The sequence below is a fragment of the Dama dama genome, chromosome 28 (assembly GCF_033118175.1).
Source record: "Dama dama isolate Ldn47 chromosome 28, ASM3311817v1, whole genome shotgun sequence".
Taxonomy (NCBI): Eukaryota; Metazoa; Chordata; class Mammalia; order Artiodactyla; family Cervidae; genus Dama; species Dama dama.
The window spans coordinates 38,758,840-38,779,527 of NC_083708.1; the positions used below are offsets into that span (position 1 = coordinate 38,758,840).

General features: G+C 42.8%; 1 protein-coding gene across 2 annotated transcripts in view; it reads left to right on the forward strand.

The window, feature by feature from the left end:
- Positions 1-19,711, forward strand: part of SLC22A16 (solute carrier family 22 member 16) — a 31,501-nt gene extending 11,790 nt beyond the window's left edge. The window contains exons 4-8 of one of the 2 annotated variants that reach the window (XM_061131626.1): positions 2,099-2,630; positions 6,380-6,507; positions 8,650-8,759; positions 10,099-10,198; positions 19,355-19,711. In XM_061131626.1, the coding sequence (XP_060987609.1) occupies positions 2,099-2,630; positions 6,380-6,507; positions 8,650-8,759; positions 10,099-10,198; positions 19,355-19,552 (1,068 nt within the window). In that variant the 3' untranslated portion in view covers positions 19,553-19,711. Of the gene's footprint in view, positions 1-2,098; positions 2,631-6,379; positions 6,508-8,649; positions 8,760-10,098; positions 10,235-19,354 lie in introns of both variants that reach the window. The other variant, XM_061131627.1, reaches the window with a different exon arrangement.
- Positions 19,712-20,688: the final 977 nt, after the last annotated feature.

Here is a 20,688-nt window from a genome sequence, read left to right on the forward strand (position 1 = left end):
ACCTGGCAGAGATAGACCAATTAACTTTTGAAGAAATGAATATCCATAAAGATAATGACAAGACAAGCCTTCAAAAGTGTATGATTTGAATATTGAAGGGTTAAGAGACGCCTTTGGGGAAGTCAGTGGTGCCCTAGAATAATTTTTCAAAAATTAATTTTACAATTTGATTTATATTAATAAAAGTCAAATGTGAAATAATTTTGTAGAACTTCTAGTCCTTTCACCACCACCCTCCTCCACAAAAAAATCCATTTGTTTCATTCTTTATTTATTCTAGGAGGAGTCACATATTGTTGTTATAATCTGAATTTTATTAAATTTAATATAGACCTGCTTTTAAAATAAAGTTTTTCCTCCGTTCTTTTTATTGTGCTAAAATGCACATTACATTATTTACCATCATAACTATTTTTAAGTATTTACAGTTCAGTGATATTAAGTACATTCATACTGTTGTACAACCGTCCCCACCATCCATCTCCAGAATTCTTTTTGTCTTGCAAATCTGAAAGTCTATATTCATTAAACAGTAGCTCCCCATACTCCTTTCCCCCCAACCCCTAAGCAACTACCATTCTACTTTCTGTCTCTATGAATTTGACTACTCTAGATACTATGCCTGATATAACTGGAATCATACAATATTTGTCTTTTTGTGATTAGCTTATTTCACTTAGTGTAATGTCCTCAAAGTTAATTCATGTTGGGGCATATGTCAGAATATTGTTTTCTTAAGGCTAAATAATACTCCATTGTGTATTATCTATCCATCTGTTGATGGATTGCTGTTGATGAAAGCTTGGATTGCTTCCATGTTTTAGCTACTGTGAATAATGCTGTTACGAACATAAGTATAAAAATATTTCTTTGAGATCTCACTTTAAATTCTTTTGGGTATATTCCCAAAATGGGATTGCTGGATCATAAGGCAATTATATTTTTAATTTTTTGAGGACTCCCCATACTGTTTTCCATAGTGGCTGTACCATTTTACATTTCCACCAACAGTGCATAGGGTTCTGATTTCTCCGCATCCTCACGAACACTTACTTTATTTTATACTAGCCATCCTAATGTCCGTGAGGTGGCATATCAAATCATGATTTTGATTTGCATTTCCCTAATGATTAGTGATGCTGAGCATCTTTTCGTGTGCTTATTGGCCATTCCTGTATTTTCTTTGGAGGAATCCGAGCCCAATTTTGAATTTGTTTGTTTGGTTAGCAGATGTTTGGTTCGATCCAAACCATCCATAAGACCATTTGGTCCATGCCAAAAGGTAGTTGATACCTGGTCTTATCCAAAACCATTTGGCTCGGACCAAATATGCTTATAGGTCTTTTAGATAGGACCAAATTTCCAGGACCTTTTGGTGTGGACTGAATGTTTTATGGATGTTTCTGACAGGACCAAATATCGTGTAAGGTTTTGTTTTATTGTTGAGTTTTAGAAGTTCTCTGTGTATTCTGGATATTAGTCTCATATCAGATATATGATTTGCGTATCTCTTGTTCCATAAGTTGCCTTTTCACTCTAGTGATAGTGTCTTTTGATGCACAGACATTTTGAATTTCCCTGAAGTCCAATTTGATCTGTTTTTTTTTTAACATCATTTTATTGATCTGTTTTTTTTTTTTTTTTTTGCTTTTGTTGTTGCATGTCAAAATGAAATTTTAATCAAATCTTTTTTCTTCTCACTAATTATTATAAATGGTTTGTTCCCATTTAGAATTTAGGATTTAATAAAAAAGGCTCTTCTCTATATGGATAAATTAATACACATATTTGCAAGGAACTGAGACATAAATTCACACTGTAAAGGAATATTTAAATGAAGCAAAAGTCAGTGTCTAACATTTATATCATGCAAAACCACTCAAGCTTTGCCTTTTGAGGTAGAGAGGGTGTGGGAAGATGAGAGGACACATTTAAAGAAGAAGGATGGATTGGATTAAATTCCATTGTATGAATGTGATATGGGTTTCAGAAAACAAAGCTTTCTTTACTTTCTGGTGTAATTTGCAGAGGGTCAGGCTCCTTAGTAGTTATGTGTGTGACCTTAAATCTGGCCCACCCTCCCTGCTTTGTTTTGCAGTCTGCAAGTGGCTATCTCGTGGTGGTGTTTGTCTATGTGACAGAATTTGTCGGCATGAAGTCTCGGACGTGGGCGTCCATGCACTTACATTCCTTTTTTGCGTTTGGAACCATGGTGGTGGCTTTGACGGGCTACTTCGTCAGGACCTGGTGGATCTATCAGATAGTCCTCTCCTCCGTGACTGTCCCCTTTATCCTGTGCTGTTGGATGCTCCCAGAGACACCTTTTTGGCTTATCTCAGGGGGAAAATATGAAGAAGCACAAAAAGTAATTGATACACTGGCCAAGTGGAATAGGACGAGATCCTGTAAACTGTCAGAACTTTTATCACTGGATCACGACGGTTCTGCTGGTAATAAGCCCTCTCAAGTTGAGAAGCACACCCTGTCAGAACTGTTTTATGACTGGAGTATTGGAACAAGGACACTTATTCTTTGGCTGATTTGGTTCACGGGGTGTTTGGGGTTCTACACCTTCTCCTTGAATTCTGTTCATTTGGGAGGCAGTGAATATTTAAATCTCTTCCTTATGGGTAAGTGGTTAAACTATATTAAGTGTAGCTGCAAAGTGAAATTTCTACCAAGTTTTGAGAGTGTTTCTGTTGTCTTTTATTTCTACTGGGAACAACACTGCCAGCTATGTCTTTATGGTCTTTTTTAGTATTGTGTGTGTGTGTGTGTGTGTGTGTGTGTGTGTGTGTGAGTAGCTCAGTCATGTATGACTCTTTGCAACCCCATGGACTGTAGCCTTCCAGATACCTCTGTCCAGAAATTTCCAGGCAAGAATACTGGTGTGGGTAGCCATTCCTTCTCCAGGGGATCTTCCTGACCCAGGGATTGAACCTGGGTCTCCTGCATTGCAGACAAATTCTTTACCATCTGAGACACCAGGAAAACCCCCTTTAGTGTTACACAGGTATTTATTTTCTTTAAAAAAATGCAAAATCGAAGACTTGAGACCCTCCTTCCTTTCCTGCCTCTTCTCCTTGCTTCTTCCTCCCTTTAAGCCCATTGCCATCTCAGGACTGTAGTTCAGAGGTAACATCTATAACCTTTGGCCTGTATTTTCAGATTTCTTTTTACGCATCTCCATACATTTGTACAGATAAATGTTTTATATTTTAACATAAATGAGATTGTTCACTACATATTGTTCTTTGCAAGTTGCATTCCTTTTAAAATTTAACATGTCTTGGAGATCTTGTGGCATCTTTCTACCTTCTAATTCAGGAATTTTAGTCAGTAAAATAACCTAAACACAGGCAACTGTAGTTTATGATGTCATGCTTCTTTTAATTCAGTGGCAAGTTAAAATAGCTCTGAAGCTGTGATGGCCTGAGGTGTGACTCCTAACCAAATTCACACCAGACATGAGAGAATTATCAGAAATGCATTTGTGCAGCTGGTTATTTCTGTGTAGGCTACTTGCATTTGATATTATCCCCAGAAAAGTTTGCTTTAAAAATGTTATACATAAATATCATCCTTTCTCATTAAAGTGCTCTGATGAGACACCTGTTTTTGTTGATTATAGCACAAAGGAATTATAAGTCATTTTAAGAAAAAAAGAACTACCCTTTTTTTAGGGGGGACGGACCAACAAGTTTATAAAAAGAGCCCATCTTGACTTCAAGCACATTTTATAAACAAAACAAGTGAACGCATTCTATGTGTCAGTTTGAGAAACAGGGATTGAACCCGGGTCTCCTGCATTGTAGGCAGACGCTTTACCGTCTGAACCACCAGGGAAGCCCAGTATTTCTAGAACAGAGCAGCAAATGGTAGCAGAATCAAGTGGTGGTGGGGTGTGACATCGGGAAGTTTAGGAATACTGGGGTTTTAGATCTTTATGATATAGTCTGTTAAATTTGATGGAGATATATCAATTCTCAAGAAAACAGGCAATCTCATAAATATAAAAATGTTTCCAAGACAAATAGCATTGTTTTATAGCCCCTGGGCTTCCCCGATGGCTCAGCAGTAAAAAAACCTGCCAGCAATGCAGGAGACAGGGGTTTGATCCCTGGGTCCGGAAGATCCCCTGGAGGAGAGTATGGCAGCCCACTCCAGTATTCTTGCCTGGAGAATCCCATGGACAGAGGAGCCTGGTGGGCTACAGTCTATGGGCTTGCAAAGAGTCAGACAGGACTGAAGTGACTGAGCGCACACCTAGTCTCTACTGCCTTTGGTTTTTTCATGTCATGACCCTTGCCAGTAGCCCTCTGCTTGTCAAGCGCTTCTAGTCAGGACTTTTGTGCTGTGCAAATTTTGAACAAGTTTTCAGCTCCTGAGATGGTCTGAGATTGGTGGGGATTTCAGCTTAGGTTTTGTGCTACTTGCAGGTGATGAATGCTACAGTAGCCTCAGGACATACCTTTGGGGCTATGTGGAGATAGGATCAGAATGGGGTCTGAATGATTAGAGAGATTATACATTATAAAAGTGAAGACAATAATGGCACATTGGCCTAATCCCAGAAGGGTTCGTTGGTTACACCATTTCTAACCCAGACATAGTCAAGTCAAAAATTTAGATGCGGCATCTCTACAACAACTCAAGAAGAATCAAGGTGGAATAGACTTGAAAAGGTCTCTCCAGCTTTCCCAGTGGCTGTGCAGCTTTGCTGGGCTCCAGGAATTCGGCTGGTGGCCTTACACACGGTGCTGGAGAGAGGAGAGCCCTGAGTCAGACGTGGCGGGAATCAGACATGAGGGAGGGAGGTGGCAGGAAAGGCTTGGCTCCCGAAGACCAGTCCCTGAGCTGTCCCTTACTCGTTTGGCTCAAGTCATTTAGTGTTGGGAAAGATCAAAGGAGGGAGGAGAAGGGGATGACCGAGGATGAGATGGTTGCACGGCATCACCGACTCAATGGACATGAATTGGAGTAAGCTCCGGGAGTCGGTGATGGACAGGGAAGCCTGGCCTACTGCAGTCCATGGGATCACAAAGAGTCAGACATGACTGAGCAACTGAACTAAACTGACTCATTTAGTGTTAGTTGGAAAGTGGAGGTGATAATCCAGGCCTATTCCCAGGAGGTTCTTTTGAGAATCATTGTTTTATTTGATCTTGAAAAGTCCTTTTAAAAAAGAAGAGTAGAGTAATAGATGAACCTACTGTTTTGGTCAGGAGGCAGCAGACCTTACAGCAGGGTCTGTGAAGGGGAGGCATTGTCTCTGGAGTTGTTTATTTTTCATGTTAATGAAGAGAACGGAGACCGTCTCTCCGGCAGGGCTCAGAATGCTATTTTTTGTCTTTGCCCAGCCTTTTTAAACTTTTTTTTCTGAGCAGCTGCAGCAGAGTTTAATTTCTGATGTACTGCTAAGGATGTTAACTCAGGAAATATGTACCCATCTGCAGTGATATGGTCCCAAAGCCACAGAAGACATGTAGACCCAGACGTGCCAGTCCAGGCGCTAATAGCATTCTGTAGTTAAACAGGCAAGTGCACACCCGTCCTCAAAGGCAGTGGTGGGTAGCCTCCTGAGGTTAGGCAAGCTGCAGAGGGTTGAAAGAAGAGACCTTTGAATTACATGGACAATCTAGGCTGGTAAGCAGTGACGGTTTCTCAGAGGTTACTGGGTTTGCTCAGTTTTGCTGAGAAATCTTGCTTGCTCCCTGTTGCTTTCTGGCTGATAGATGTAAAGCTTTTTGGTTCTGGATCTAAGATTCAAACTTCGGTTCTTCAACAGAAGGGCTTTTAAGTCAGTTCCAGACTTTGTAGGGGGCGTAAAAGGAGATCCAAGACAAGGTCCTTGCTCAGTGGGGGATTCATATTAGCTTTATTTTTAGGTTTAAAATCCATCAAACAGTTAGCATTACTTTATGTACCTAGCTGCACTGAATTTTCTACCTTAATTTCTAATTTCAAAGTTACTGATACAAACATTTCCCTATAGTTCTGTCAAGCAGAAGAAGCCAAAGATCAGAAAAGATCAGTGTTGTCTATTAATTTACATATTTGTTCATTCCACCAGTCTGCCCTCCAGGCACTGTGCTGTGTCCCAGGAGCTTCCAGCCTTGTTGGGGATAAGATTCTGAGGAGAGATGGATAGTGCTAAGCAGATTATGTGAGCACTAGTGCACATTCAGCAAACATCCTCCCCACTCCAGTGAGTTTAAAAGTCGTGGGCCTTGCTGCCTCTCAGGCAGTGGTTAGATAGTTCTTAGAAGTCCCTGAGATCAGAGAGAAGGCTGACCATTCCTTTGGGTTAGAAAGCAGGGTCCCCCTGTTCAGTTGGATGCTCTGGCTTATAGAGTTGTGTCATTTTGCTCCATGACAGGTGTAGTGGAAATTCCTGCCTATGTCTTTGTGTGCTTGGGGATGGACCGTGTGGGGAGAAGAAACATTCTGATTTTCTCCCTTCTGTCAAGCGCAGTGACCAATGGTGTGATTATGGTGATCCCCAAGGTGAGTTCTTTTATGTTTTGCTTAGGGAATGGTTAGTTATGCTGTGACAGTTTGATGGGGACATTTTCAGCTTATGAATATGAAGATGAAATAAGACATAGGGATAGATTATAATATTTTGAATGTTTTCTTAAAAAAAAAAAAACATTCCTTCTCTGTTATAATAAGTAGTAGAAAATTTAAGGGTAAAAGAAATGTGGGAGGTGGGGGCAAAGCCCAAAATCCCACTTCTCAGAGATGGTCAGTGTTGTACTGTGTAAACATGGTAATCTTGAGTGAGGAGAGTAGATTGCAGTTTCCAGTGAGTATCATCATCTTAAACTTTTATTCACTCATGAAAGTTCTATCCAGCATCTAGTATGTGCCAGGTTCTTTTCTAGGTACCGAAGACGTGCAGTAAGTCAAGTTTCTCTGAGTAAAATGAAGAAAAACAAAATTGAATGAGGGATGGAGAATGACTGTGTTTGGAGGGGGAACGCACATGTGTACTGTTATTTCATCTAAGGTGGTCGAAGATGGTGTGCCTCTCAGAGAATGTGACATTTGATCAGAAATGTGAAGGAGCAAGGGTGTCATGGGGACAGATGAAAGATACTATGAGTCTTAGGTTCAGAATTGTTGCAGTTTAAACAGTCTTGTTTTTCACTGTGGTAGGTTAGTAGTTTCCAATTCCTAGTGTGCATGTATTTCCCAAGGATCTTTTTTCTAAGAATGAAATTTCTTAGTGAGAAACAGTGCCATAAACTACTGAAATGACTTCCTCATTCCTGTATTTTGGCAAACTCTTTGGCCTAGAATACCTCTTGCACCCAGAAGAACTCTTCCTTTTTTCACCCCAAATGTTACTAGAACCTGTATTTTCATTCTCAATATAGAAAATATGGTCACTATAACAATACTTTAAAATAATTTATATTATATATATATATAATTATAGTGATTGTATAATTATAAAGCAATAATATCTCAACATTTAGATCAAGGCATTTTAAGTTTTGTATATTGTTTGAAATCTAATTTACGCTAACCAGTGACCTCCTTTTATGCTTCACTTAATTATCAGTGAATAATTGGTGAATCAAATGTATTATGGATTGAAATTTCCAGGTGATTGATACATGCAACTGATTCACATTAGTTAAAATTACTTAAGACTTGGAGGTCTCTGCCACTTTGAGGGAGCTTCATTCACACCTTTTTTGTATGCATTTTTAAGTAACTTGCAGTTATATTAGTTGAGTTGATGTCAACGGTCTTTGAGCCAGTGAGGATTTAGGGGAACTCTAGAACCTTTCATCTCTATGGTGGTTAAGCCCGAGCAGTAATGTGGAAGACCAGAAAGTGGCTGATGGCATTTCTAGAGATAGAGTACTAACCCTTAATCACAAAAATTTCCCCTCTAATAAAACTTCTCTCCAAATGGTAATGTCAACACAATACAGTTTTTCTAAGTTCCGATAATTCATTCAACAAACACTGAATGCAAAGTGATGAAGGTGATAGGTGATGCTGGCTGCCTTAATACAGGCAACACCCCCTCCCCCCCGCCCCAATCTCAGTGACTTCACATCATAGACATTTATTTCTGGCTCACAGGAAGTTTGATGTGACTCCTCGCTGGTGGGTGTAGGGGTGGTGAAGGGGGTGTTTGGCTCCCTGGAGTCACTCAGGGACGCAGGTTGACAGAGGTGCTGCTACCCCTAATGCATGAACTCCAAGGTCACCTGGGTCTCAACACCCAGCTGGCAGACAGGGGAGGAGAGAAAAGACAGACTGTGAGAAGTCTCTGAGAACTACTTCAGGAAGTGGAATACATCAAGGATGACAGCAGAAACTATCTGGGAGGGTCTTATTCCACATTTTCTCTTCCCAGGTGGCTTTTCTTAATTGGTGATTTGAAATCTCCAAGGCAGAGGAGGCACAGTAAAACTTTTCTCTAAATTTCATAAATAGGGAAAGCTTTTGCAGACCATGAGCAGAATTTACAAAATAGATTCAAACAAAAATGAAACTTACTGTTCTGAAAGACACTGGAGGATTAGAAAGTTTTAAGTAATAATTTTAAGGATTTTCTCTTTTTCTTTTAAAAATATTACTTGATGACAAAATGATGGTCTATTTTGCCAATATATACATTTTCAGGAATACCATTTTTGGTTAGTGGTGGCAACTATGGCTGGAAAATTTTTCATAGGGGCAGCGTTTGGCCTTATATACCTTTATACAGCGGAGCTGTATCCAACCATTGTAAGGTAAGAGTTACTTATTTTTGTGTTGTTTTCTTATCTTTCACTTATGTGTCATTTCCTTACATTTAGTCTCTGAGTATAAATGCCTTCTTTTCGTAGAAGTATGGGAACTCCAAGATGTGGGAAGATTACATGGTGATGCTAATTCTGAATCAGAGGCTTTGTCTAGACATCATTAGCAAGGATATTAGAGAATTTGTTTTGAAATAATGCTGTATTGTCCTAAAACCATTTTAAATCTCAAACACAATTGACTTACACTGACTCAGGGCTAATGTTCTAAAGATGTGTCTCTTGGTGTCCTGATGTCAGTTGTGTTAGGGCTTCTACAACAAAACACCACAGATTGAGGGCTTCAAACAACAGGGGTGTGTTTTCTCATGGTTGTGAAGATTAGAAATCTGAGATCAAGGAGTTTGGCCCCAGTTTCTCCTGGGGCCTCTCTCCAAGGCTTAATAAGAGATACTTACTCATGTTGAAGGGCTTCCCTGGTGGCTCAGACGATAAAGAATCTGCCTGCAATACAGGAGACTTAGGTTTGAAACCTGGGTTGGGAAGATCCCCTGGAGGAGGGCCTGGCAACTCACTCCAGTGTTCTTGCCTAAAGAATCCCCATGGACAGAGGTGCCTGGTGGGCTACAGTCCATAGCGTCGCAGAGTCGGATATGACTGCGTCAGCACAGCACACTCATGTTGGAAGCACATTCTTTGCTTCCTACTAGAGATTCTATAAGGTTTCTATAAACAAGTTTTAAAGGAAAGTATATTAAGATATTTTTTGACTTTAAAAAAATTGAAATAGAATGATCCATAGATATAAATCTTCTGGTTTCCCAAATCCCCCCTCCATATTCTAAATAAACTTCAGCTGTAGAAGACTGATGTTCTCCTCAATGTTAGACTGAATGAGTATAGTAAGAGCTTCATATGCGTAGCTGATGAAGACTGCTTACCTTTCTTTTGTCTTGAATTATCTGCGTGTTTGTAGACACTGATATTTCGCAGAATGTGAATATAAATCATGAACATGTGTGCTCAGTCGCTCAGTTGTGTCCGACTCTTTGTGACCTCACGGGCTGTAGCCTGCCAGGCTCCTTTGTCCATGGGATTTTCCAGGCAAGGATACTGGAGTAGGTTGCCATTTCATCCTCCAGGGGAAATCATGAACAATTCTTGAAAAATTAAAGTTAATTTCCAAGTATATTAAGCTGACTTAAGTCTTATTATTTATTCTCTGTGGGGAGGGTGGACGGGGATCTGGGCAGCTGTTCCCTCACTGTCTGTATCACATGTCCCTAGTCTTCTATTCCTGCTGCTGTCTTAATTCTCTCTGTGTTTCCAGGTCGCTGGCTGTGGGGAGTGGCAGCACCGTGGGCCGTGTGGGAAGCATCGTGGCCCCGTTGTGCATTTATCTCTCCAGCGTTTGGATCTTCATGCCACAGGTGTTCATCAATTTATAGAACTTGACTGAGATAGTGGTAAGGCAGAGCAGCTGACTGCCTTCTATATTATTTATTAGGCTCCAACTTATAATTTGGTTTGGGGATTTCTAGCATCCTTGTTCGGAGAAGGCAATGGCAACCCACTCCAGTACTCTTGCCTAGAAAATCCCACGGGCAGAGGAGCCTGGTAGGCTACAGTCCATGGGATAGCAAAGAGTCGGACATGACTGAGTGACTTCACTTTAGCTTTTCACTTTCATGCATTGGAGAAGGAAATGGCACCCCACTCCAGTGTTCTTGCCTGGAGAATCCCAGGAATTGAGGAGCCTGGTGGGCTGCCGTCTATGGGGTCGCAGAGAGTCGGACACGACTGAAGCGACTTAGCAGCAGCAGCAGCAGCCTCCTTGTTAACAGCTCATTAGTTGTTAACTCAGATGGTGGTTGCTGTTTCTATTGTTTGTCTATTGCCTTCCCTCCTCTCCCCACTGTCAGCTGTTAATTACAACTTGGTCAGCTCAAGTAGGGCCTCTCAACACATCACGAAGCCAGGAGCTCTGGTCTGTGGTCTCTGAGCCTGTGCTCGTCTGTTGGGATCTGCCGGCTGCCTCCCACCCCCAGCCTTTGTGATGTCTGATCAAGGCCAGTTCTGGAGGCTGCTGTTCCTGGAAGAATCTGGTGGTGTCTGGTGGAGAGGTGTAGGGGTCTGTGGTTTGCAGCGTCTCTGAAACTTGAGGGGCTCTTCATGGGCGGGGCTGCCTGCGTGCCCCCTCCTGGCGTTGGCAGTGTGAGCTCTTCACCTGCTTATGAAGCCTGAGGGCGCTTCTGCGCAGTTTGCAGATTTCCTCCTGGCCCGGCTGAGTTTGGGAAGGCACGCAGAGCACTGTTACACAACTGGGGCAGGAGGAGGATGGGTGATGGGAGGTGGGGATGGTGGGGGTGGCTGGGGGTGCTGCAGCGACTCACGGGCAAGCCCTGGGGGTGGGCCGTACTGGTCCTCTTCCTCCTCCTCCAGGCTCCCTTTCTGGAACTTCCTGCTTGGAGCTCTCTCTAGGCTGTTCGCTCTCTGTCTCCTCTTTCTTTTTCTGACTGCCTCCGTCTCCAAGAGCCATCCTGGCTGTCTTTCCCAATCGCTGTATGGATAACTGCTCCTGAGTGCTGCCTTCGCTTCCAAGCTGCAGACTCACTAGCCCTGTGGATATCCTCCCTGGGCTTCACCATTTCCCAAACCCACCTGGCTTATGTTCCCTCTTCCTTCTGTCTCCACCGTGGGGTGGGAGTCCTTGGCCTCCCACATGACACTAGAGTGCCAGCTTTTATCCCCACCCCACCCCAACTCCTCCCAATCCTCAACACCAAATCCTCCTTGCTCAAAACCTCCCTATTCCTCACCTGCTTCCAGTCCAGCTCCTCATCACGGCCTGCCTCCCAGGTTCCCTCCCCTCACTCTACCCCTACGCCCACCCCATCAGAGTAGTTTGCTGAACCCACAGCTCCAATCCAGCTGCCCCCACCTTCAGAACAAGCCCCAGCTCTGCCTGATCCTCATGTCCTTTCCAGATTGACCCCTCCCCATCTTCCCTATTTTGTTTCTTCACACACTTCCTCCACCTCCCCACACCCACCCTGCTCCACCCTGCCCCACCTCCTCTGCTGGGACATCCCCTCTGCAGAGAATGCTTCTTGCCCACCTCCCCCAAGCTTTCATGTACCTTTTTTTTTTTTTCCTTAAGAGAAAGAGACCCCTTTTCCACAGACTTTCTATAACCGTACAAGTTAAAACCAGGAAAACTGATGGGACTAATTGACTAAACCAGGACCTCCTGTGGAGGAGGGAGGGACAGGCTTCTGGGGTGCAAGCAGTGTTTTCTTGTGAGTGATCAAAATCATGATATGTTTGCTTTATAATCATTTCTTTTCTTTTCAAACTTTAAACTTTTGTGTTCAGTTCAGTTCAGTTCAGTCGCTCAGTCGTGTCTGACTCTTTGCGACCCCATGAATCGCAGCACGCCAGGCCTCCCTGTCCATCACCAACTCCCGGAGTTTACTCAAGCTCATGCCCATCGAGTCGGTGATGCCATCCAGCCATCTCATCCTCTGTCGTCCCCTTCTCCTCCTGCCCCCAATCCCTCCCGGCATCTTTTCCAATGAGTCAACTCTTCGCATGAGGTGGCCAAAGTATTGGAGTTTCAGCTTCAGCATTAGTCTGTCTGATGAACATCCAGGACTGATTTCCTTTAGGATGGACTGGTTGGATCTCCCTGCAGTCCAAGGGACTCTCAAGAGTCTTCTCCAACACCACAATTCAAAAGTATCAATTTTTCGGCGCTCAGCTTTCTTCACAGTCCAACTCTCACATCCATACATGACCACTGGAAAAACCATAGCCTTGACCAGACGAACCTTTGTTGGCAAAGTAATGTCTCTGCTTTTTAATATGCTATCTAGGTTGGTCATAACTTTCCTTCCAAGGAGTAAGTGTCTTTTAATTTCATGGCTTTTGTGTTAGGGTATAGCCTATTTACTATGTTGTGGTAGTTTCAGGTGAACGGCGAAGGGACTCAGCCGTACATATACGTGTATCCATTCTCCCCCAAAACCCCCTCCCATCCAGGCTGCCTCATAACATTGAACAGAGTTCCATGTGCCATACAATAGGTCCTTTCTGGTTATCCATTTTAAATATAGCAATGTGTACTATCAGTTCAGTTCAGTCGCTCAGTCGTGTCCGACTCTGCGACCCCATGAATCACAGCACGCCATGGTCTCCCTGTCCACCACCAACTCCCTGAGCTTACTCAAACTCATGTCCATCGAGTCGGTGATGCCATCCAGCCATCTCACCCTCTGTCATCCCCTTCTCCTCTGCCCTCAATCTCTCCCAGCATCAGGGACTTTTCCAATGAGTCAACTCTTCGCATGAGGTGGCCAAAGTACTGGAGTTTCAGCTTCAGCATCAGTCCTTCCAATGAACACCCAGGACTGATTTCCTTTAGGATGGACTGGTTTGATCTCCTTGCAGTCTGAGGGACTCTCAAGAGTCTTCACCAACACCACAATTGAAAAGCATCAATTTTTCAGCCTTCAGCTTTCTGTATAGTCCAACTCTCACATCCATACATGACCACTGGAAAAACCATAGACTTGACTAGACGGACCTTTGTTGACAAAGTAATGTCTCTGCTTCTTAATACGCTGTCTAGGTTGGTCATAACTCTCCTTCCAAGGAGCAAGCGTCTTTTAATTTCATGGCTGCAATCACCATCTGCAGTGATTTTGGAGTCCCCAAAAATAAAGTCAGCCACAGTTTCCACTGTTTCCCCATCTATTTGCCATGAAGTGATGGGACCGGATACCATGATCATAGTTTTCTGAATGTTGAGCTTTAAGTCAACTTTTCACTCTCCTCTTTCACTTTCCTCAAGAGGCTCTTTAGTTCTTCTTCACTTTTTGCCATAAGGGTGGTGTCATCTGCATATCTGAGGTTATTGGTATTTCTCCCAGCAATCTTGATTCCAGCTTGTGCTTCCTCCAGCCCAGCGTTTCTCATGATGTACTCTGCATATAAGTTAAAAAATCAGGGAGACAATATACAGCCTTGACGTACTCCTTTTCCTATTTGGAACCAGTCTGTTGTTCCGTGTCCAGTTTTAATTGTTGCTTCTCGACCTGCATACAGGTTTCCCAAGGGGCAGGTCAGGTGGTCTGGTATTCCCATCTCTTTGAGAATTTTCCAGAGTTTATTGTGATCCACACAGTCAAAGGCTTTGACATAGTCAATAAAGCAGAAATAGATGTTTTTCTGGAACTCTCTTGCTTTTTTGATGATCCAGCAGATGTTTGCAATTTGATCTTTGGTTCCTCTGCCTTTTCTAAAACCAGCTTGAATATCTGGAAGTTCACAGTTCACCTATTGTTGAAGCCTGGCTTGGAGAATTTTGAGCATTGCTTTACTAGCGTGTGAGATGAGTGCAATTGTGCGGTAGTTTGAGCATTCTTTGGCATTGCCTTTCTTAGGGATTGGAATGAAAACTGACCTTTTCCAGTCCTGTGGCCACTGCTGAGTTTTCCAAATTTGCTGGCATATTGCCAGCACTTTCACAGCATCATCTTTTAGGATTTGAAATAGCTTAACTGGAATTCCATCACCTCCACTAGCTCTGTTCGTAGTCATGCTTCCTAAGGCTCACTTGACTTCACATTCCAGGATGTCTGGCTCTAGGTGAGTGATCACACCATCATGATTATCTGGGTCGTGAAGATCTTTTTTGTATAGCTCATCTGTGTATTCTTGCCACCTCTTCTTAATATCTTCTGCTTCTGTTAGGTCCATACCATTTCTGCCCTTTATTGAGCCCATCTTTGCATGAAATGTTCCCTTGGTATCTCTAATTTTCTTGACGAGATCTCTAGTCTTTCTCAGTCTATTGTTTTCCTCTATTTCTTTGCATTGAGGAAGGCTTTCTTATCTCTCCCTGCTATTCTTTGGAACTCTGCATTCAGATGCTTATATCTTTCCTTTCTCCTTTGCTTTTCGCTTCTCTTCTTTATGTTCCTCATTAATAGAAGATGAAAGGGGAAAAGATGTTTTTAAAAAATAAGCCAAGACACATAGAAGAAGATAGATAAATCAATAAAAGCAAACTGCTATAAAAGTCACTAAAACCAAATAAAGATTTTTTTTTAAGGACATCCATAAAGATCCATTACGGACTATAAAGTTAAAAGGGATTTTTAATTTTATTTACCAGCTACTCTAATAGTGCTTGTTATATGACAAGCTCTATTTTACTTGCTTTACGAAAAGCAGTCTTCATAGAATGTTGTTTTTGTTCAGTCGCTCAGTCGTGTCCGACTCTTTGGGACCTCATGAACTGCAGCACACCAGGCTTCCCTGTCCTTCACTACCTCCTGGCGTTCACTCAAACTCATGTCCACTGAGTCAGTGATACCATCCAACCATCTTATCCTCCGTAGCCCACTTCTCCTGCCCTCAAGCTTTCCCAGCATCAGGGTCTTTTTCAGTCATAGAATGTAGGTGCTGTTTTTGCTATTACTGTTTAAATGACATGTTCTGTGCTGTGCTTAGTCGCTTAGTCATGTCTGACTCTTTGTGACCCCGAGGACTGTAGCATGCCAGGCTCCTCTGTCTATGGGAATTCTCCAGGCAAGAATACTGGAGTGGGTTGCCATGCCTTCCTCCAGGTGATCTTCCCAACCCAGGGATTGAACCCATGTCTCTTACATTGCAGGTGGATTCTTTACTATCTGAGCCACCAGGGAAGGCTTTAAATGACATACTTGGGTTCAAATCCAAATACCATGCCTTTTTCGTAGGTTAAACAAACAGTCCTAAAGGGGATGCAGAGAAACAAGTTCTTCCACCTTGACTTTCGTCCCCCCTTCCCCAGGAACATCTCTGTCTTCAGAGTCTTGTGTGTATTTGCAAAAATATTCTGTGAATGTGGTTCCTTTGGATGTTGCAGATGTTGCTTGTTATTTTTAATGAGTAAAAAAATAAATTATTAAATTTCTCATTAAGCTTATTTATGGATGTCAAACTGCCCAGGGAGCCAGTATTTTCCTTTTGAGGAACAGACATGATCATCTAGAAGAAAAGTTTTTATTTTCTCTTTCCAAAAGAAGCACATGAGCATCATTCCTTCTGTTGCTTTTATTTTCAACCATTATTTTTTAGTAATCTAAGGGAAAAAGTGGACATCTAATTCACATAATCTTTGTATTCATGAACTCATTTGGCAAAGGTTGAGTGTTGATTTTGAATTAGGCTTCCCGCTAGGTGATAAGGAGCAGGATGAAAGAGACAGCGTTTGTCTTGAAAGATGTCCAGACTGGTGTGGAAGGCAGAGGTCTCAGAGAAGAGGGCTGGGGTAGGGAAATGCTGGGGTTATGGGGTTGCAACCCCAACTAGGGCCAGAGGAGAAGTTTCCTGCAGGAGGGGTCCTTTCATCTGTGTCTAGAGGGGCCAGTGTGAGTCAGCCAGGTGGAAAAGGAGGTAAGGGAATTCCATGCAGAGGCAACAGAAAGGCAAAAACTTAGAGGGGAAAAGAAACATGGCCAGTTTGGGTCTGGGTGCAAGCATTGCTGCTAACACCCAGGGTGGGTTGTGGGTGTCAGGAGGTAAGGGTGACAGGATGGAGGGATCTCAAAGGAGGTCAGCATATCAGACTAAAGGCAGGTTGGAGAAGACAGGACGGAAAAGTGTTACCCCCTGGACCCGTGACAAGTTGGGTATGGTGGAGGCGGGCAGCTGGAGGGGTGGATGGTTGTTCTCAGGGCTGTAGGGACTCTAGGAAGAGGAACAAGGCTGAGGTGGGGAGGAACGGTGCCCTTGAATTGTGGGTGAGGAGCGGGAGGTGCCTGCCTGATGCCTGGGGAGGGTGCAGTGGGGTGGGGGGTAGCGGGGAGGCTGGTGCCTTTACAGGTCTGGAACTCCGAGGACAGCCCCCACGGTGGGGGTCATGGTACGTACTTGAGAGTCAGCTTATGAAGGGTGAGGGAAAAGGGAGGGAGACTGCAGAGCAGAACCCTGGAAACAGTGGCATTCAGCGCCTGATGGGAAGAGGGGTTCAGGGTGGCAACGGAGGGGCAGCAGCAGGGGAGGTGGGGAGGTGACCAGGACCCCAAAGGAGGAGGGGAGGCGAGGAAGGCAGAACAAGACAGCGGCTCAGAAAAACTGAATGGGCACACCGCTGTCAGGTTGGGCGGCTAGGAATCTGCGGCCTGGGAAGAGCAGCGTCCGTGGGTATTGGGTGAGGGCCATGCTGCTGGGGGGGTGGGGCGGGGGAGGCAGGGGTGGGCAGGATGGAAGGAGAAGCAGGGACTGCTGTGGAGAAGATGGGTGGGGGCTGCAATGGATGTGGGCTGAGGTGGAGAGTCTCTTTTGCTTGTTTCAAAAGATAGAGAGTAGTAATGACAGCTACTGTTTGTTGACTCCTCAACTGTTACTGTTTTAAGTGCCCTAAATGTGTTATTTAATTTAATCCTTTCACCAGTCCTTTGGGGGCAGGTAGTATTATTATTTCCATTTTACATAAGGAAACTGAGGAGCAGAAAAATTAAGTCACCTGCCCAGGGCCACACATGTAGCAAGTACAAGTTCCCAGGCAGAGTGGGTACAGAAGTTGTAAGAGGCTCAAGAAACTTATTTTTACCGAGGGAAACTAGCCAGTGGAAAGGAAAAGATCAGAAGTCTGTGAGAAAGAAGGGAGATCTATTGATGCGGGGAGACCCCACCCCCACCCCTCCACCACCCACCCCTAGTGAGAAGGTGAGAGGGATCAAAGACTCCTCCTGGCCAGGGGAGGTTGTTGGGGTGTTTGTGTGGGGTATCAAGGGCTGGCCACAGGGGTGGGGGACCTGCTTGGGGTGAAAGGAGAGATGCAAGGTTCTGAGTTTGTTCAGTGCCTGACTATTCCCACTACTCACTACTACGCTTGCTCCTTGGAAGAAAAGTTATGACCCACCTAGACAGCATATTGAAAAGCAGAGACATTACTTTTTCAACAAAGGTCCGTCTAGTTGAGGCTATGGTTTTTCCAGTGGTCATGTATGGATGTGAGAGTTGGACTATGAAGAAAGCTGAGCGCCAAAGAATTGATGCTTTTGAACTATGGTGTTGGAGAAGACTCTTGAGAGTCCCTTGGACTGCAAGGAGATCCAACCAGTCCATCCTAAAGGAAATCAGTCCTGAGTATTCATTGGAAGGACTGATGTTGAAGCTGAGACTCCAATAGTTTGGCCACCTGATGCTAAGAACTGACTCATTGGAAAAGACCCTGATGCTGGGAAAGATTGAGGGCAGGAAGAGAAGGGGACGACAGAGGACGAGATGGCTGGATGGCATCACCGACTCAATGGACATGAGTTTGAGTAAACTCTGGGAGTTGGTGATGGACAGGGAGGCCTGGCATGCTGCAGTCCATGGGGTCACAAAGAGTCAGACACAACTGAGCGACTGAACTGAACTGATTCTCACTACCAAGTTAAAAAAGAAAATCCAGTCTTGTCTTGAATTGTTCATTTGATTATTTTTCTTGTTTAGACTTGTTCAGTGTTTTTCAGACCCTGACAGAGGTCTCTCTTGGGATTTCTATGTCCTTTGCAATATCACTTTAAATTCTGTTACTGTTTCTTGGCTTACTCATGCATTTCTGGAATTAGGTTATCAGTATTTTGCAAAACGAGTCAAGAACTGTCTTGCTAGGTCACATCTGTAACTGATGTGGCCTCACGTCGTGTCTCAGTTTGTACTGTATCTCAGAGACTATAAAAGCACCAAATATGCAGATTTATCAGAAAGCCCATACCTTAATTTATTTTTATGGGCTCTTCTCGGTACTTTTTGCTAAAGGAGTTTAAATTATGTAAAGACAAAGTTTTTACAGACTATATCCAGATTTAGTTCTAAAACCCACCCATATCTTCATAGTGATCAACAGAGAAGAGATATGCAGACTTTGGTTTTTAATGTGATTTGCATTTTTGAAAGCAAACACCTTGGTGGTAGTCTAAAAGGTTGCCTTTCATGTGTCAAAACCTGGAAGGTAAAGAAATACTGAATTTTTATAGGAAATCACTTGGAAACTGTCGTTCCCCCCACACAAAGTAGCAGCTAGTTTCCATTGCCTCTGTTTCCCCCTAAAGGCTACAGATTTTGATTCATTGAACTGTTCATTCGTGCATGCATGCATTTATTCAGTCCCCACCATTTGCTGAATGCTGATAGCATGTGCATTACTGGGGGCAGAAGCAGGATTGACTAAGACATTCCCTGACCATCAAGTCCAAATCCAAGATTCTGGGCTCTCCCATGAGACTCTGGAGCCTGACAAGACAGGGCAGGGAGTTTTTTTTTTTTTCCTCAGTGTAACTCCTAGGACTGCGCCTACAAGAGTAATAATGCAGGCAGTAACTGGGATTTATTGAATAGGTGCTCCACGGTGGTTAATGAATGATCAGATTAAGCTTAGTCAATGAATTAAAAGTAACAAAAAAGGTCTTACTGAGAAAAATGCCAGCTTTTATGTCAATTTCAATTCTATTGTCCTCTGAACAAGGTTCAGAAATGATTATTCTCTGAAGGGTACGTTTCTTTCTCGATGTCTCACTCTTTTTTTTTTTTTTGCTTCCTTCTAGTTGCTTGTTGGGACCTTGGCCTTAATGAGTGGAGGTCTAACATTCTTGCTTCCGGAAACCCTCAGGAGGCCTCTGAGAGTTACTTGGGAGGAGACTGAAAAAGAGAGCAGTTCAGGCAAATTACTTTCCACGACCACTAATACTGTGTTAGAAAATACCGCAGTGGGGAGCTCTGAGGATTCTAGTCTTAATACATAAACGTGCAGAAGTGCTGTCCAGCACCCAAAATATTGTTTAATGCTTTTGTATTAGAGGAACATTATTCTCATCTCCTGCATGTCATGTATATTGTCTTTTTAAAGTCTTTGTAAGAAAGTTTTAAAACAGTTGTTTTGTAAAAGTAGAAGAAATAAAACGCAAGATGAAAATTCTTTTTTTTAAATACTGCTTTCTTATTGCCACAAAATATTTTTCTGTGTTTGTTCTTCTGTGTCACTAATTCTTGCAGGACTGAGGGACTGCTGCTACATAGCTCCCTTCAGTATTGGGGCCCTCTCCCCCCAACACCTGGACTGTTGACTGGGAGGAAGGGGCATGTGAGAGTGTGTTTCTTTTGACAAAGCCACTTGCCAATTCTATTTATGATATTCCTTCCTCTCTTAGGAGAATCATAGCTCTATATTCAAGTCTTATTAAAAAATGCTCCATCAAAAAACCCTTGTCTAACTATAAAAACTATAGTTATCTTGCTTTCCAGCACCCCAAGGGCTTGAATGTACAGACAAATGTACTTATGTTTGGTCTACTTAAGGGACTTACACTTGGTAGGGGCCAGGAGTGAGTTTTCTTGTCTGAATTTCCTATTTTTCCTAAATTTACCAAATTCTCTCCATACGTCTCATTTCTTATGCACAGAAGCTGTGGCATTTTGGTGTTGCAAAAGTATTGCAAATTTTTTAACTTTGGAGATCATCTAGGAAATTGACATCTGGATGTGTTCCCAATATAAAATAATTTTTAAGTATTGTTACCATTTAAAAATAATTTATAGAAAGGTTTTACTTTCTTTTAAAGTAACAGATTTTGTTTCCTCAGCTTCACTTGTATTTTGCAAAAACAGTTTAAGATCCTAAACACTTAGACTGCAGAAATATGGCATATGGTATTATTGTTATAGGAGTATGCATTCCATATAAGTTTCACATAGGTTTTGGGTATTTTCTTTACTTGGGTTTCATCAGAAGTTCATTATTTTTTTTTTTCTTTGCTCTTGAAATTTAGCTGTTGGATACATCTTATGTCCAGTATATTAAAATTAAGGAAGCATTAGTGTTATCTGTAGAGGCAAGTGAAAGAAAGATGAAGACAATCGTAGAGATACTGTAGTTTAAAAA